This window comes from Gavialis gangeticus, unplaced genomic scaffold (assembly GCF_001723915.1).
Source record: "Gavialis gangeticus isolate Ggan-Ray unplaced genomic scaffold, GavGan_comp1, whole genome shotgun sequence".
Lineage (NCBI taxonomy): Eukaryota > Metazoa > Chordata > Crocodylia > Gavialidae > Gavialis > Gavialis gangeticus.
This window is the reverse complement of record NW_017729033.1, coordinates 19,428,961-19,447,144: the sequence shown is the minus strand read 5'-3', so window position 1 is coordinate 19,447,144 and position 18,184 is coordinate 19,428,961. Positions and strand designations below refer to the sequence as shown.

At 47.3% G+C, this 18,184-nt stretch overlaps 1 protein-coding gene and 1 long non-coding RNA gene across 3 annotated transcripts in view; both read right to left on the bottom strand.

Moving 5' to 3' along the window:
• Positions 1-733: 733 nt before the first annotated feature.
• On the bottom strand, positions 734-11,703 carry LOC109303905. The gene is made up of 2 exons (XR_002099260.1): positions 6,025-11,703; positions 734-4,333 (listed from the first exon to the last, which is right to left on the bottom strand). It is a non-coding gene; the product is annotated as an uncharacterized LOC109303905 (long non-coding RNA).
• Positions 11,704-11,706: 3 nt separating this feature from the next.
• Positions 11,707-18,184, bottom strand: part of NAT8L (N-acetyltransferase 8 like) — a 55,785-nt gene continuing 49,307 nt past the window's right edge. Inside the window, exon 3 of one of the 2 annotated variants that reach the window (XM_019526272.1) lies at positions 11,707-12,141. In XM_019526272.1, the coding sequence (XP_019381817.1) occupies positions 11,774-12,141 (368 nt within the window). In that variant the 3' untranslated portion in view covers positions 11,707-11,773. Of the gene's footprint in view, positions 12,142-17,133; positions 17,417-18,184 lie in introns of those variants that run through there. The other variant, XR_002099259.1, reaches the window with a different exon arrangement.

Here is an 18,184-nt window from a genome sequence, read left to right as displayed (position 1 = left end):
GTCACAACAGTCATCACTGCATGTCTCCAACAATCTGCTCATCCATATAGGCTCAGTGACAAGCTTCCTGCAATTCGGTGATTCAGGCTGTAGCAGTTAAGCAGGGATTTCATTTCAGTGCTGTGCAGAGCAATTCCTCACTGATAGTTGTTGCAATCAGCCCATTTTACCAAGGCAGCAGGAGTGCAAAGGCAAATACATTTACAGGGCCAGGGGCCAGAGACTCGAGCGCTGCGGCTGGCCAGAGGGATGCTCTCTCCTAGTGACTCTGGTGTGTGGCACAATAAACTGGCTTCCCATTGGGGTGGGTCAGCCTCTTTGGCAGTTTCCATGGGAGTGTGCAAGAGCGGAGGAAGCAGCACTTCCTGCCTATTATATGCGAGTCAGAGCTAGTCCTGTCACACGCACCGCCTGTGCTGGCAGGCTGTAATCTTGTGTGAGCGCAAAGCCTGGCTGCAGCTCTGTATTTAGTACACATCTATCTCCAGGAATACTTGCCCTTCTGCACGTGAGTGCATTAATCAGCAAGCCATAACTGCATGGGGAGGCTGAACTGAGGCATGCAGGACACGCGTTAAAATCCTTCCCATCTGCCAAGAGGAAGAGCAATGACAGATCTGGCAGCAGTGCACCCAGGGCTAACAACCGCCAAGGAGTTTCTGAGCCCCCCCGCACTCCGCACACACTCCAGGGAGAGAGGCAGTAATGTGACTGCAATGCAGTTTAGGAAAAATCTGACATAAGTTTTAGATTTTATTCATTCATACATTATTTACAGCAGTCGCTTTCATATTACAATTCTCTTTCATCTTTTCAGTTTTCACTTATAAAAAATTAACCAAATAAACCTTATATAACCAAATTTATCACAGCAGGTCTGGTTAATTTTCACAGTTACAGCGGCCATCAGGAACAGAACTTAAGTACCTACAAGTCATTCATTTACAGTACCTCCCTGGACTCTTCCTGCAGACACACTGCATTTATTTAAGAGCTGACTGGACGTAGTGTTTCAGTATTCTGCTAACGGAAGTTGAGTAGTGGTCACTACACTGAGACTAGCAGTTTATAGGTTGGAACTCAAATGCCTAAATGTACGGAGGAGTAACTTGCATATATAGCATGTCCTGACGTGCTGTGGTAACTGGTCTGAATCAATACATGTGGAGAGTTTTCAAATGTTTCCAAGAGTGCCAATTGTTTGCTGCCAGAGGAAAAGTACAGTCGTGTATCCTATTTTCTGCTATTGCCGAGTCAGCCGTAGTTTACACTGCGTTAAGAGGTTGCAGAACCAGATGGTTACTTCCGTGCTACTTCGAGAGTGCTCTCGTCTATCTGCTGAATGGGCCGTCCTGACTTGCTGTAACTTGTTCTATCGCATTTTACTACAAAGATAATGCCCTGTATATGAACTTTGGAGATTTAAAGAGGCTTTAAGTGGGTGCATCAACAAGCTCACTTCAAATCTGAACCCAAGTCACATAGACCCAATGGCCCATTATAGTACTAATTCTGTTCCCCACTTAACAATAGCAGCACGTGATGATTGCCAGCGTGTTCATAACCGTATTTTCATGAGTTCTTTCCCCACCCTCCTCCTGCCTACCAGACATACTCATTTCTCTGCAGTGGTTATTATTGCTGTTTTAAGGTATGTTCATAGGAGACTATTTCTTTGAGGACCTGCAGCTGCTTCCCATTACAAAGTACAGTACATACGAGTCATCTAGTCCAGCCCCATAGTACCTACCATGCTGAGCACAGAAAGCACAAGACTCATTTCCCACTGGTCTTGTACAATTGTGACGATGCACAACGAATCTGAATTTCCACTTAGGTACAGGTTAAGTCTTGTAGCCCATAACTTGTACACAGAGCACAGGCTCAGACACTAGCAGTTTTGCTAAGAGCTATAGCCCCATTCATTTCGGTCTTTGCAAACGCACACCACGCGACCTGGTCAACACTACAAAGAAGTGATTTCATCTTAACAGCGTTAGGCTCAAGAAGGCTTTTGCCTTAATAAAATAACGCAAGCGCACATCAAACTGCTTAAAGCTAATTGCCCAGCACAATCATAAGTACAACACATAAAGCAGGGGATGCTCTTGTTAGACCCCAACTGTAAAATAAAAGAAATATACACAGCACAAGTCAAATCATTAAACTTGGCTTTGGACTAAAGGAAATTGGAAACAATGTTAGCTGTAAGTTGGATAAGCTCACACAGCAGTAGCTGCTCACACATTTAAACGCATTGCTTATAAAGTAATGTACAGCAGCATGGTGTATTTGTTACACTGTTGCTTTCAGTGACTTCCCATCTTTTACAATTCACAATAACTTCTTTCCTCCCCCGAAAACCAACCATCAGGTAAAACAAAGCAAACACTGAACAGTACATTCACACACTCCAAATACTGACTTCTAGCTTACTGTTTTAAGTGACAAACGGCCTATTGCAACTCAACTCTGTGTTGTGCACATTGCACTCGCACTTACTTTTGTTTTGGTGAAAGATGCTTAGAAAGCTCATTCAGGCAACAGTCTTTCCATGGCACAAGCTAGGAAAATAATCTCTACATGCACATCCTCTTACTGAGGTGAGGTAAAAACCCTTTGGTTACAAGCACAAGGGCATCGATTTCTCTGCACAAGGTTCCAAGTGGATATAGCTCGAGGACAAAAAAAGGGGGAGATTTCAGCCTTTTGCACTTGTAAGCTTACTGAATAGCTCACATCCATTCATTTTTCTTTAGGTGGCAAACTGTATGCAACCACAGCACTCCAGTTAGCTTGGAACTGAAATGCCTTTATTAGACTTTAGACTGTGCATACCAGCAGCATTATCCCAGGCTCTCCTGGAACTCAGGCTCACAGCAAATTTAAAAGTAGATTGTTAATTCAGAGGTAACTGGAGCTGGCACTTGCCCTTGTGTATTTAGCAATTCTAAAAACCTTGCAGCGAGGGTTTATCTATCTATTCATCTGCATTTCAGCCATAAGCTCTGGGCAAATCAAAGGCAGAAGAAAGAGATCATGCACGGATTAGGCTCAGTGGTGCGAAGGGCAACAGTAAGGACAGTTATTTTTTGTTAAGTCTTAATTTTGCTGAGACCTCTCAGCAACCAATTTTCATGGACAATATTGTTCTGGATCAGATGGGGCCTGATGCTTCTCGCACTGACGTGGATGGGAACGCTGTCACTGCTGCAGCGGCAGTATGAAGAGGTTGTAAAGGCCTGATCTTGCCTTCTGAGCATCTTCCACTCCCACTGAAGTCAACAGGAAAATTTTCATCCCAGGATAGGCTTGGACCTCATGAGCACCCTATAAGATCCCTGCCCCTCTCATACATGTTGGATCACTCTAGATCTCAAAGAACTTTACCAAAGGAAACCTGATTTTCCCCACTTTACAGATAGTAAAGCAACAGCACAGACAAGAAGGGCAGTTTGTCTGTTGCTCCTTTCGAGGAATATTGGACTAGTTTCACACGAATTAGCTATACATTGTACTTTGGATTCAAGTATACAGTATTTTTGCAGCAAATTGACACTGATGCAGTACAGTTCGCACACTGTTTTTATGTGGAGTTTAGCACAAATAAAGTCAATGCTGTTACCCGTTCAGATCCCAGGTGCATCAGCCATCATTACAATATTTTACATTTCACATTTTGGTACATTCATGTTTTTGTTTCAAACAAGTGCTTCTTAAAAACAGCTTCATCCTGTAACTGTACAAACTACCAATCAAAAACCATTCGGCTCTGGACAAGGTTCAGCTACATTGTTCTCAGTGATGGCAGGTGACAGAACAAGGAGCAATGGCCTCAAGTTGCAGCAAGGGAAGTTTAGGCATTAGGAAAAACATCCCAACTAAGAGGGTGGTGAAGCACTGGAACGGGGTAACCCAGGGAGGTGGTAAAATCTCTGTCCTTGGAGATTAAGGTCTATCTTAAAGCCTTGGCTGGAATGATCTAGTTGGGCACGGTGCCACTTCGAGCTAGATGAGCTCCTGAGCTCCCTTCTAGCCCTCGTTGTCTATTATTCTACACTGAATTCCAGGTTGCTACACACATACTTACTTTAAAACCATGCATCTTTGAGTAATCAACTGACGTGTATTTTCCAATTAGCAATTTTTTAAAAAGTCAGTTGAGGAGGCTCTGCAGATTATTCACAGACTTGATTCTTGGAAGGAAAACTTATTCCCAGTTAAAACAAGTTTCATGTCATAGATGTACAGAAAGGCGATACTGTCAAATCTTATTACACCTTATGTAGGACTGCACCCAGAAGGGCTCACAGTCTTGTGTGCAGGTAGAGACCTGGGAAGTGCTACAGAGGTATTGAAACACATTCTTCGGCTGTCCCTCGATACGAGGATGACATCTGCCGTGGGTGCAGGGGAAATTATTGGTGCATTTTAAGATGGCTGAAGAGTCCAATTGGTGCTCTGCAAGTCTTTCCGCAGATGACAGGTGTTGCTTTGGGGGATGGCGAGAGGGCACAGCTGTTGGCCAAGATATTGTGGGCTTTGCTTCTTCCTCGGCTATTTCTTGGCTTCCTGAGCAAGACAGTTGTCTTCGATGTATGCTGCAGTGCCATTGAGACCTGTTACCAGCCAGCACTTCCCAGTTTATAAGGCTGATGCCACCCTTCTTAAGTTATGCTTTCAGGGTGTCCTTGTAATTCTTCCTCTGTCCCCTGCGGGTCCTCTTACCATGGCTGAGTTGAGGGAAGAGGACTTGCTTTGGGAGATGAGTGTCAGCCATCCACACTGTGCCCAGCCCAGCAGAATTGTTGTTTCTTGATCTTTGCCTCAATGCTGGTTATATTAGCTGCAAAGAGGATGCTGGCCGTGGTGCAGTGGTCTTCCCATCTAATGCAAAGGCTCTTCCTGAGGCAGCGCTGATGAAACCATTCCAGGTGCTTAAAGTGGCTCCAATACATCACCCACGTCTCACACCCATAGCAGCGTAGGGATTACCACTGCATTGCAGACCAGGTTCTTAGCTTCAATCTGTAGATCTCAGTCAGCAAAGACATGGCAAAGCAGCTTTCCATAGGATATGCTGGCACAGCAAATCCCAGGTTTCATTTCTGCATCAAGACTGACTGGGTGGCTGCCAAGGTATGGGAAATGCTTGGCGTTTTCCAGGGGGTCTCCACCAATGGTAATTTGTGGGGAGAGGGGGGAAGCTTGTGCTGGGGCAGGCTGATGGAGCACCTTGGTCTTCCTAATATTAAGGGAGAGTCCCAGGCTATGATAGGCACCTAAAAAAAGGTCAAGGGTGATTGGCCACAGTGTGTGCAAGGATAACACAGTCGTCAGTGTACCGAAGGTTGGTGGTGCCAGTCTTGGTAACGCTCATTTTGATGTGGAGGCACTGCAGGTTGAAAAGCTGACTGTCCATTTGATACTCCAACCCAATTCTGGGAGGAAGGCAGTCATGGATGAGATTCAAAATTGCAGCAAGATAGATGGAGAAAAAGGTTGAGGTGATGACAGCCCTGCTTGACACCAGTCTCTGATCCACTGCAGAGGACTGTCGTGGTCATCCCACCATGGAGCAGCCTGAGGACACTGATGAACATCAGCAGACAACCAAACCTATCCAGCAACTTCCATAGGGTTTCACAATTGATGGAGTCAAAGGCCTTGGTTAGGCCAATGAATGCTATAAACAGCTCTTGGTGTTGCTCTCTACTCTTCTCCTGGATCTGTCGTGCAACAAAAATCATGTTGGTGGTACCCATGATGGTTTAAAGCCACACTGGGATTCTGGAAGGACATCTTCGGCAAGGCGGAGGAGGAGATTCAGAAGGATGCAAGTAAGAATCTTCCCGGCAACAGAGAGGAAGGCAATGCCTCGGTAGTTCCCACACACTGACGTGTCCCCTTTCTTGAAGATAGTCACAATGTTGGCATTCTTTAAGTCAGGTGGAGTGTCCTCTACTGACACCATAGGTAGGACTGCACCCAGAAGGGATCACAGTCTTGCATGCAGGTAGAGACCTGGGAAGTGCTAAAGAGGTACTGAAACATATTGTCCACACCCTGTAGCAACAGGACCCAAGCAAAGCCCAGTGCCACTTCTCTCCACGCAGTGCTTGGAACATGCCTATGGCACAGCACTGTGGAGCACACTTCAAAGTGGAGGTGAATTACAGCTGCCATTTCTAAGCTGCCTGCAGGTGCAGACCACTTCATCAGAGAAACCAAGGCATGAATTTGTGGCAACCACTAGTTCAAGAGGCCTCACTAAAGTCTGAAACCCTGTTGCTAATTGCTTTAGCCATTGAGCATTACTAAGCAAGGCCAAGAGCACTACGGAGCCAACCTAAAACCTGGGATAACTGATCAAAGGTGCACGGTGGCCTCAGCAGGCCCCAAGGACCTGGTTCTCACAGATGCGCACACATAACTCTTACTAGCTTCACAGAGGACAGCGCAGGTGGTGCCCAGGGGGACCTGGGCCATGGACAAGGTTGAGCCTTGACTCGTAACTGAAATGTTTCCTGTTTTCTCTGAAAAACCTGTAAGAAGAGATCACAGGCCCTGGCTCTGCTGGGGAGCAGGGCAGGGGGTGCCGCAGCACTGATCCCAGTCAGCTCCATCCAGGTATTCACCTAAGTGAAGCTCACTGCAAGATAAGGGCTCAGGCAGGGAAACTATTTTAAAGATCAGCAAATCAGTGAAAAAGAAGCATGGACATAGAACGTATTAGCTAGGAAGCTGCCAGGGCAGATGTGGGTAGGGACCAGGGAGGACGCATTTGTTTGCAGATGCCAGTCCCGTAGCTGAAAGGTCTCCTGCCAGTCAAAGCACACAGCTCCAGCTCAGCTGGATGTCGTTCCACCAGCCATCCAATTAACCAAATTACAATAAAAATCCCAACTCTTGTCACAAGAATCCCAGCATTCCCACATGGGGCTGGCAGTCTGGCGCTTGTGTACGGGGTCACGCAACTGCCAGTCCCTCAGTGCCACCCACAGCCCACACTCAGCACAGGGAGTGGCAACAGACATGGAGAACGGCTCAGTTCATCTTTAACATTGTCCCTTATTTCATACGCATTTGGCCTTCCTACCAGAGCTGCAGAGAACCGCTGGGAAGATCCTCTAGCAGCTCTTCTGCTTGTCGCCTTCAAATGGTGCGTCCCTGAGCTCTTCGTACTGCCCTCCATGCACTTCTGTGCCAGAGCTGAAGTACCAGCTGCCAGGGCTTGCGTGGTCCCCTCAGCAGTCTCTGTCCAGAAGCAGCGGGAGGTCCAGAAGCAGCAAAGGAGAGATGGACAGCAAACCTGTGTCCTGTCCCTGCTGGGAAGCTGCACATCGGAGGAGTTCCAGGACTTGTGCAGAGACAGGACCTGTGGAAGCCTTTTGCAGAGCTATGTACATAGGTAACATAGAGGCGATGGATGGACAGAATGGAAAAACCCTTCAGCTTGCCCTGCCTACACAGACTCAGGATTTGCCTACACTGCAGACTGCAGTGCAGTGAGGAGATGCCCAAGCTAGTTATGAATGAACCAGTACCGAGAGCAAAACCAATCTGGCCATGACAGCACCCGGCTCTATGGGGGCTAAACTGCCCCACCAAGAGTGCCGGGCTGAACTCTGCACTGGCCAGGCTGGAGTGCTCCTAGTCAGCTCATTTAAACCTACCTGGGTTTCTCTACATGATCTTGCAGCCTGCAGCATAGCCAGACTAGGAGACAGTGCAACTTGAGCCTGGGCTCCCTCGCAGGAAGGACAAGCATGTTCTACAGAACATGCAAGGATGATCCACCTCCAAGCCTGTACCAACATAAACAGGCTTTGCAAAATTTCCCGCCAGAGCAAGTCCAACAAATAAGATGCTGCAGGAGGCTCAGGTATTTTTTAGCCATGGAGGTGTCTAATCCAACTCACAGCAAATCCAGCCAACAGCAGTAAAAGTGCCTGAGCCTGGTCTACATCAGTATTCTCACTGGAGTTAGTACAACAGTAGGAGATGTCCAACCATGATAGCCTAGGACAAAGCTCAGGTTAGTAGAGCTCTACTAACTCATCTGCTGTCATCACTGAGAAAAAAAAAAAAGAGATGGAAAGATTTAACAGTATGTCCTTTCTTTAGGAGATTAAATGTGAGGGAAAGGACAGGCAGCTGGGATTCCTGGTATGATGACCAAATTGAATTTTCCAAGCACACTTGTCACAGAGCAGGAGAGAAATCACAAAGGCAGTAAAGACAAAGTCACACAGCAACAAACGCCTGAGTGGCAGCATCTTGATTCCTGTGCCCCCCGTGCACTTAGAAGTATAGCGATACCATAGCACTTTGCAAGCTGCATGTTATAACAACACACCTCTTTTATGCAGCTCCCAAGGTGTCATGATCAGAGATGCAGTCATAACCCACCCGTTACATTTTAACCAGCTTTGGAAGTGGTGGTGACAGACCAGTGTGTCTGACTCTGGGATAGAATGGTTTTTGTACCTGTTTTGGCTTATCTCATCGGTATGAATGAGGCATACTACAAAGGCACAAGTATCAAATAAAACCAGCAACATTCTTTTAATTAAATACCCCAATAAAAAAATTAAGCGCTTGGTTTCAGCTTCATGTATTTCCCCCTTTGTTAAGAGATTAGTTATTTTTATTTTCTGGAAAAGGTTTAGTGCAGCGACTATACAGCAACAGAAAAAATAAACTAAAAAGGCACAAACTGTTTTGTTCTTTTCTTTCACTTTTGCTAACACTTTGTATTTGTCTATTTTACTCCGGCTAATAAATCACTTGAAGCAGCAAGAAAATATTATGCCAATTTCTGTACACTATACAAAAACCCCTACCAACAGTATATATTTTGGCTTTTGGAGAAATGTTCAGCATAGAAAGACTTTAAAAAATATAGTGCCCACAAAGAAATATTGTTCATTACTCATGGTTTCTTGAAAGAGTGCCCTCCATTCTCAATTTTCTCCCTTTATTGCTGGGACAATATATCACAGGACACTGCTGCTTTGTGCATGGTATACACTGAGACAGGTAGCAATCCAGCACTGAGAGGGTCAACTGATCAACAGAATATTTTTTCAGATTGCCCTGATAAGGCTGTGCCTGCATTTATTGCCTTGACTTCACTTCTTGTTCTGGGATTGCATGGGAGAAGGAGGCTGCGATTTCTTTTTTCCTCCCTTCCAGCTCAGGGGTGAAAGGGCTGGGCTCTGGAGATTGGAGCCCACATCCTTTCAGCAGCTCCACAATTGCTCTCCTGGGAAGACTGCCCTCCTCCTCTCATTAACATTTGCTAAGCAAGTACAGGCTTTTTCCCTTGCTGAAAGGGGACCTGCAGAGATGCTGCTGGTAAATCAGAGTTCTCAAAGACACTCGCTCTGGCAGGAGGAGGGCCTGTTTACATGGTGACGCGTGGACAAGTGAAGGCAAACAAGCCAACAGTGTGCAGTCAGTATGCACAGGGGCTTATCTACGTGATGAAATTACTGCCACATAAGCCTGAGTGACAATTTGCAAGGTGCTAGCTATGCCCCGTGCAGGCCCATTCATTGCACTGAGCAAGGCAGCTTGTTCTACTTTTAAAGTCGAGTCAGCTGCCTTCCACTCGCTGCAGCTGAACAGCGCCCAGACGGGGAGTGACAGGGGGTGGCCGGCACACTGCTAATTCTCACCCAATCCAGCCTCCTCACGTGCCGCAGAGTGCATGGATGCACTCATTTAGGAGTCAAGGAAAACACTTGCACACTTCTGGTTGATTTGTCTCAACTTTCCCGGGCGTCCCTGTACAGGGAGAGTTGTGATGGTATGGCACTGAGCAGTGCCAGCCGGTCACAAGCGACTGTCCTCCAGGCCTTCACGCTGGTAAATCTCAGTGCTGGAAGCACTCTCAGCTGGAAACAAAGGGAGAGGGGTTTTTTTTGGTTTCAACACTACAGTATTACTTACATGTGTCTCATCTTCCGCCTGTCAAGCTTTTTAAGCGCTCCTGCTTTCATTCTCTATGATTCCCCATTTATTTGATTCCAATATCTGTTTGGAAAATAACATTTGCTCCCTGCATTAACACTCCCCTCCTCCCTGAAACTCTCCTTTCTACCTAGATGCTTCTGTTGTATTTCTAAGTACAAGTGTGATTAACATAGTTCTCTCCCTTGTTGATTTCATTGTGATACATTTTTTTCACGCGCATTATACTTCATAGAACGGTAACATTTTTTTCCAGGAACTAAGTGAAAGGGGGTTTCCCTTTAAATTGAATAAGATAGCTGAAACCTTCCACCCACCCCCGAGTTAAGTGCAGCTAGAAATGGTTTGTCTATTTCTGATAACACATTTTAGAAATAACCTACTGCGTCCCCCCCCACCCCACCCGAGACAATTCATGCAAAGTTGCTATTTGCTTAAATAAGTTATAAAAATTGATATTTCAGGCTAGAAGAAGCTGTAGTCTTGGTTATTCATTTGTTGGCAGGCACTGTACATACATACTAGGTACAGACACATGCCAAATCTGCTTTGCATTGCTTTTTGCATTGTACAATTCACAAATGTGACATCATTAAAGCAGCTAATTATTTTTTATGGAAGGCTGCAGTGAGGCCATCTATGTTTATCGAACAAGCAGCTGGTTAAGATAATATGTATGTGTCCCCCCCATCCCAATGTTCCCAAAATGCAATTATCTGTCACACACTGCTTTTCTAAAGTGTTCAGATTTGGTGGACACATTAATGTGCAAATGTGTTGCCATAGGAACTGCAGCCTCCATTATGCTTCAATGACACCACTCAGCAAAAGCCAAAACTAAAAAATAAAACAAAACAAAACATTAATTAAAAAAAAAAACCCAAAAAAAACACCCAACCAAAATAAACCAGAAGGCAGCAAAGAGAAACTCCAATGCACATGCGGAAGTCTGGCCCAGGAGTGCAGGTGATGCACGGATATAGAACAGCGCAGGAGATATTTAGGTTTGATCTTACTTCATAATATGTTACAATGGGGCTCAGAGTTCAGATGGGTCAAGTCTGTTTGCTGGCTTAGGAAGGAGAATGAGAATGGAGAAAAAGTCATGGTTATTGGATGCACCAAGGTTCTTTCAGACATTTGGCAGCATGAGGCACATCCAAAAAAGTGCAACACCAGTGCCTTGTTGGCAGTGCCGTGTGTTTGAGTGCGTGCACACACTTCCTCTTCATGCATTGTAGCAAGCGGGTTGTTTTGTTTTTCACATTTTCTTTGAAAACTATTAACCAGTAATTTACGGGAAGATGAATACCTATTCTACGTACTGGTGCGTGAAATACTCAGAAATGCATTCAAGTAATATTTCTGCACTAGCATGAATGCCATCACTACGTTATCTTATATTGGAAAAGAAAAAAACCCCCACAAAAAACAAAAACTGTACACCAGACCAGCGGTATGGTTATGTATTTAAGTTTCTGTGCTTTATGTAGGTACCTGGGTAGGACTGGAACAATAGGCTGTAGGTTCACTCTGACCCGCCAGGTCATGAACAGGGTATGCATTAGGAGAGCAGTACTTCCAGCATCAGCACCACCACCCTACAGCATGCGAGGAAGGATCCTTATTTTGTACAATCAAGCTGTACAAAGCAAATTAAAAATGAAATGAGGAAACAAACTCAACAAAATTGGCAAAAAAAAAAATGATGAAAAATAAAATAAAATAAAATAAAACCACAAGGTCGGTTTTGTTTTGGAGGGGGGAAGAGGAAAATATTTTTGCGGTTTTGTTTTTATTCTTCACGCAGCTGCAGGCGGTAGCGGTGGTAGCGAAGCTGGAAAAACACTCTCTCTAGTAAGGAATGTGTCATCCCGGGAAGGGTGTAGTGTTCAACGATGCCCACGTGTTTGAACCCCAAGGACTCATACAGCTTGTGGGCTGCCACCTTCACAGCCGTGGTTCCCAGTACGACAGAAGAGTAGTTGTTGAGCATGGCAAACTCCAGCACTTTGCGGCCCAGGGCTTTGGCAATCCCTTTGCCGCGGTATTTGGAGTCTACAGACATGCGGCGCAGCTCCAGCGTGTTGTCTTCCTCGTTGCCTCTCGCAGCCACAATTCCAACCACGTTTCCGTCCAGCACGGCCACCCAGAAGCAGGAGCCTGCAGGAGACAAAGGAGCTGGTGAGGCTGGAGAATGCAGTCACACCTTCGCATAAGCCTCCGCTTATGCCAATACAAGGCCCATTTACAAAGGTATCGATATCAGTGGAAATTAGGTCTTAACTTTCTTAAGTTCTTTGAGGAATCCCATTAGACAGCATCATTAAGTGCTTTAATACCTTTGTAAATCTGCCCCACATGCTTCTGAAGGTTGCTACAGAAAGTGTTCCCAGAGAAACTGTGCGAAGTTGTTCCCATTTGAAATGCAAGACCTCCCAAGACCAAAATTACAGAGACTGTTAGACACAGTGCATCAGTATCAGGTGACCGGAGTAATTTAACTCTAACCTATCATGAATAATTATCAGGAGAAAACATGATTTTTTTTTCCTACTTATCAGGTTGCTCACCGAAATCACATAGGATAGGATAGAGAGGAGAAAAAAATGTGCGTTTGAACCACCTCAGGTCAAGGAGGGCCTAGAAATCAGGTTTCCCACATGCTGGGAAAGGGCTCCAACCATTAGGTTATTATAAAAGGTTGCCACCACTTCAACAAAGTTTTGAATAAAAGACGAGCGCTGAATTGTCCACGCTACATGTCAATTGATCCTAGACGTACTCTGACAATGCCTACTGGGCTCCGGCCCTCTGGGGACTTAGGTGCAGGGACAGCTAGGCACTGATCCCAAATTACCCTAGCCAGGAGACATGTGGAGTGGCTCAGGTCAACCAAGGTGGTGGGAGGTTTTTCTGGTGAAAATCTGAATGCCCAAATCCTATTGTAAATCTTGCCCATCCTCTTAATCCCACAGCACGGGGTGTTGACTTCAAGTGGCCATTAAAGATCCAACTAGACATGTTGAGTCTGCACTGGGGGATCTGGACTGTTATTTCCTGGTCCAGGTCTAACTTTGGCACTGCTGACCATATTCTGCCCCAGAGATGGTCCTGTATCAGTGGGCATGTCTACATGTGAGCTTTAAGTGCACAATAGCCTATTTTACTGTGCATTAGAGCGTCACAGCAAAAACTGTGCTAATCCGCTAATACGCAGTATTATTAAGCAACTGTGCATTAAGTGTCACTAAAAAAAGCACGCACTTTTTCTACTGCGCATTAGGGCAGCCTAATGTGCATTTAGTTATTACCTCACATTAGAAGTACTAAATTTAATGTGCAGCAGCAAAAGTGCATTAATGAACATGTAGATGCACCCAATGGTGAGAAAATCCTGAGAAGCTGCACCTAAGGGTGCCTATACACAAGCGCAGAGGCTGCTCCAGCGCGCTGTAATTACAGTGTGTCGGAGCAGAGTTGATTAGTTGAGTCTGCTGCAGCATGGTAATTACTGCGGTCCAGCCAGCCTCTGCATCTTGTGTGTCAGGAATGCTTGAACACTGAAATGAGAAATGCTCATTTGATGAGCTTTAGTTCAAGCACCCCTGCTGCCAGTTTGAAGCGCAGGGAAACCGGTACGTGAGACGCTGCAGCACTTTAATGAGTGCTGTTAAAAAGTGCCACCCCCCGGAGCACATATAAAAGCGCCCTAGTAGTCTGTCAAAGCCTTTGGAATCCATTTGGAAGAAATAAGCTGCATATGGGCAAATTATCATCAAAAAGAACAGGTTCTCTAAGAAGCAATTAAAGAATATCCTTCTTCACCTGGTAAAAGCTTTCCTAAGAAATTCAGCAAGCAAAGCATTTCTACAGCTAACTTAGCTCCTGCACTGCAGTAAGAGCACAGCCCACTGCAGTACATTAACAGGCTGTCAGAAATGCAAAGAGGTGAGCTGAGTGCTGCAATTACAGTTCTGGAAAACTAACTGTTCATGTAAGCACTACTGTAACCAAGCCACATGAGACATCTGGAAACAGCACAGCAAGGTCTCAGACTCCCATACGTATCCCTCCAACTCTCTAGAAGCTTCCTTAAAAAGGACAGCAGAAGGCACTGCCTCCAACTGACTCATTTTGGCTCCCTTCTTTGCACTTCTTTTGTATTACTGCTCCCCTTTTAGACTTTAGGTCCACTCAAAGGATTACAGAGATGTACTTGTTAACAGAAAGATGAGATACCTAAATGAGGGGGCCTGGATACTACACTGATGACAGCCAAATAAGTACCTATACAGACAGGCAGCCATTTCTCTTAGCAGTGAAAAACTCCTTCCAAATCCAAGCAGAATTAACAACTCAGTGTCACCAATCCGCGAGGGGCCAGCAGGGGAGATGATGCTCAAGGGCAACCAACACGGGTTCATCAGGGGCAGGTCCTGTCAGACCAACCTGGTGGCCTTCTATGACCAGGTTACATAATCCCTAGACGCAGGTGTCGTGGTGGACGTAGTCTTTCTGGACTTTAGGAAGGCCTTCAACATTGTCCCTCACCTCATTCTCATTAAAAAATTGGCAACTGTGGCGTTGATGCCTACACGGCCAGATGGGTCACTAGCTGGCTGGAGGGCTGCACACAGAGTGGTGGTGGATGGGTCATTTTCAACCTGGAGGGATGTGGGCAGTGGGGTCCCCCAGGGCTCGGTCCTCGGGCCCGCGCTGTTCAACATCTTCATCGGCAACTTGGACGAGGGAGTAAAAAGCACCCTGTTTAAATTCGCAGATGACACTAAGATGTGGAGAGATGTGGGTATGCTAGAAGGGAGCAATAAGCTGCAAATCGGACCTAGACAGGTTACAGGGGTAGGCGGACGAGAATAGGATGAGATTCAACACTGACAAGTGTAGGGTGCTGCACCTGGGGAGGAAGGAACAGCACCATACCTACAGTCTGGGGAACTCCCTTCTCGGCAGTGCAGAGGCGGAAAAGGATCTTGGAGTCATCACTGACTCCAAGATGAACATGGGCCGGCAGCGTGGGGATGCAGTCAGGAAGGCCAACCGCACCTTGTCATGCATCCACAGATGCATCTCGAGCAGGGCCAAGGAGGTGATCCTCCCCTTCTACGCGGCACTGGTCAGGCCGCAGCTGGAGTACTGCATCCAGTTCTGGGCACTGCACTTCAGGAGGGATGTGGACAGCATGGAGAGGGTCCAGAGGAGGGCCACTCGCATGATCAGGGGGCAGCAGGGCAGGCCCTACAAGGAGAGGCTACGGGACCTGAACCTGTTCAGCCTTCACAAGAGAAGGCTGAGGGGGGATCTAGTGGCCGTCTATAAACTTAACCGGGGGACCGGTGGGAAACAGGAGAGTCCCTGTTCCCCAGAGCACTACCCGGTGTAACTAGGAATAATGACCATAAGCTGACTGAGAGTAGGTCCAGGCTAGACATCAGGAGGCGCTACTTCAGTCAGGGCAGCTAGGATCTGGAACCAACTTCCAGACCTACTCTGGTGCTGCCTCCTACCCTGGGGGTCTTCAAAAGGAGGCTGGACAATCACCTAGCCGGGGTCGTTTGATCCCAGCATTCATTCCTACCCATGGCAGGGGTTGGACTTAATGATCTGCTCAGGTCCCTTCCGACCCTACCAACTAGGAAACTACCTCTGCAACCAAACAACCAACCCACTCATCTGCTTAAGGCACATCTCCTCCCTTAAAAAAACTGGTGGATCTCAGTGGGTCCTGAACACCACCCATCCTAGGCTGCGGAGGACCAAGGAGGGAAAGGTGTTTCATAGCTAAAGATCCATCAGCCAAGGACCCGCTAAGAATGGGGACCATTGATCTAGACCCAGTGCAAACACCAAAAAGCAGATACCTCCTGTCCAGAGCACCTCAGTCGAACTGTCTAAACCAGGAGTGAGCAATCTTTTCTGGCCACGGATGGGAATGACCCACCCCGTTTGGAGGTCGGCAGGCGGTGGGACACTGCTGCCACTGCCATTCCTCTCCCTGATGGCACGGGGAGAATGCCCTCGGCCCGCACTTCTCCCCGCAGCAGCACAAGGAGAGCGCTCGTGGATGATGCCTCTTGCCAGCCAAGTCCTACATCCGCAGGCTGGATCTGAAGGCTCTGCAGGCCAGATTTAGCCCACACTGACCCCTGGTCTAAACAGATGCAGAATGAGGGAGGGAGGAGGACGAGGGCTGGACCAAAAAGCCCCCACACAGAGAAGGTCCAGTCAAAATTTCACAGTTCTCTGGTTCACCAAGATCTTGGCTCTGGCCGAGTCGGAAGAGCCTGGAGCCTCCACTGGGCTCCTCCAGCCATTACGCCTATAAGGGTTCATGCTGGGGGAAAGAGGAGGCAATATCTCACCCAGGTGTGGGCGGGGGGGAGGTTGGGTTTAGGTCTGGTGAAAGGGGTGGCCCAGCCTTCCCCCGAGCGCTGCAGTCCCTGCTTCTGTTGGGCTCAGGCACCTTGCGTGACGTCAGCTGGGGGAGCGTGCCCAGGAAGAGCAGCACAGACCCTGGGCAGCCAGGACCAAAAGCACGTACCACTTTAATCAATCAATGCCAGCTTTTCCAGCTTCCCCACAGAAGCCAGTTAGGACCTCGTGTGGATCCAAGAGCAAAAATGTGCTCCAAGAAAGACTGCTCTTGGGGGCACTGCCTGCAATTTCTGAATGGCTTGAAAGCATTGCCCCAGTTAGAGGGCACTGGGACAGGCTATCCCCGGGGTGGCCCCAGCATGGATGTGGTGAGGTCTGACCCAAAAGGAACCCCAAATGGTTCAAGACCCCTTTCCAAATACTGATGGGGCCAACGGTGCTTGAGCACTACTGCCACTCGAGTGCCCAGGGGCAGTATGGGCACAAATAAAACCCTGGAGCCAAGGGACAAATAAAGGCTCGTTAACAGGAACTGACGGAACAGCCTCCACATTATTCCTCCATCCAGTGAGCACTAAAGGCAGAATTACTCCGAATTTATGCTGATTTAGAAAACAGCAGAATCTGGCCTCAAGAGAAAAATATTGATGTTTTAATATTTTGTATAAATAAGAGGGAGAAATTTGCAGGTTTTAACTGAAAAAAAGAAAAATAAGATCTTTTCCCAATTACATTTCAATAACGGCAAAAACTTAAAACTTAGTGAAGAGCCCCCTGTACTCTGAACAGAGTATAGCCAGGAAATAATTTTATTAATAGGAGTAATAACCAATGAACAATAATGTGGCCTCATAACAGATACTGCATGTCTCACTTTAGCCAGAAAATTCTTGCGAGAAGGTGTCTAAATCTGGGTTAAGAATACGTCTACATACACAGACCACGGGAGAGACGTTTGGCAATGTTGCTACTTGCAGACAGATGGCAGCTTTTTCAATTTCTCTGTAAGCTTAGCTCCATTTTGACACTGACTCCAGTGGACCTGGGAATAAATATTCAGAAGCAGCACATGGGAGATGTGTTGAGCAAGAGTTTCAGAAACAGAGAGGCATTTGCAGAAACCCCTTGCAATATGTGCAGGGCAAAAAGAAAATCAAACCTAGCAAAGGATTCCTCTAGGACAGGGGTTGGCAACCCCCGGCACACATGCAGAGCACGGCACGCGAGGCCATTTTCCTCAGCACACATTGGGATCGGGGAGGCAGCAGCTGTTTGTAGCCTCCCGGCTGCAGCCGGGCCCAGCTCTGGGTAGCTGCCGATAGCCACGGAGCCCGGGCTGCTCCCATGGAAGCCCTGCTGCAAGCAGCCTGGGCTCGGTGGCTGTCAGCAGCTACCCAGAGCTGGGCCAGCTGCAAACATCTGCTGCTTCTCCGCCCCTGGCCCCTTCCCAGACCCGGGCCCGGGCAGGCAGCACATACCAGCAATCCCCCCGCCATGCTGCCCTTGCAGCGCTGGAGCCCGGCAGGGCAGGGCACAGAGGGGGGCACAGAAAGCTGCCTGCTCCCCGCTGCCCTGCCACACTTCCCTGCAGGAGGGGGCAGCAGCAAGGGGCACAACCCTGCGCTGCTGCCCATGCTGCTCCCGTGCGCACGAGGGAAGTGTGGCAGGGCAGCGGGGAGCTGGGAGCCCCCTGCCACATCCTGTTTTTCTGGCATGCCAGCACCTTCCAAGGTGGACGTTGTGGGTTTTTTCGGTACTCCGGCCAAAAAATATTGTCTACCCCTGCTCCAGAAGAACAAAGCACGAGTAG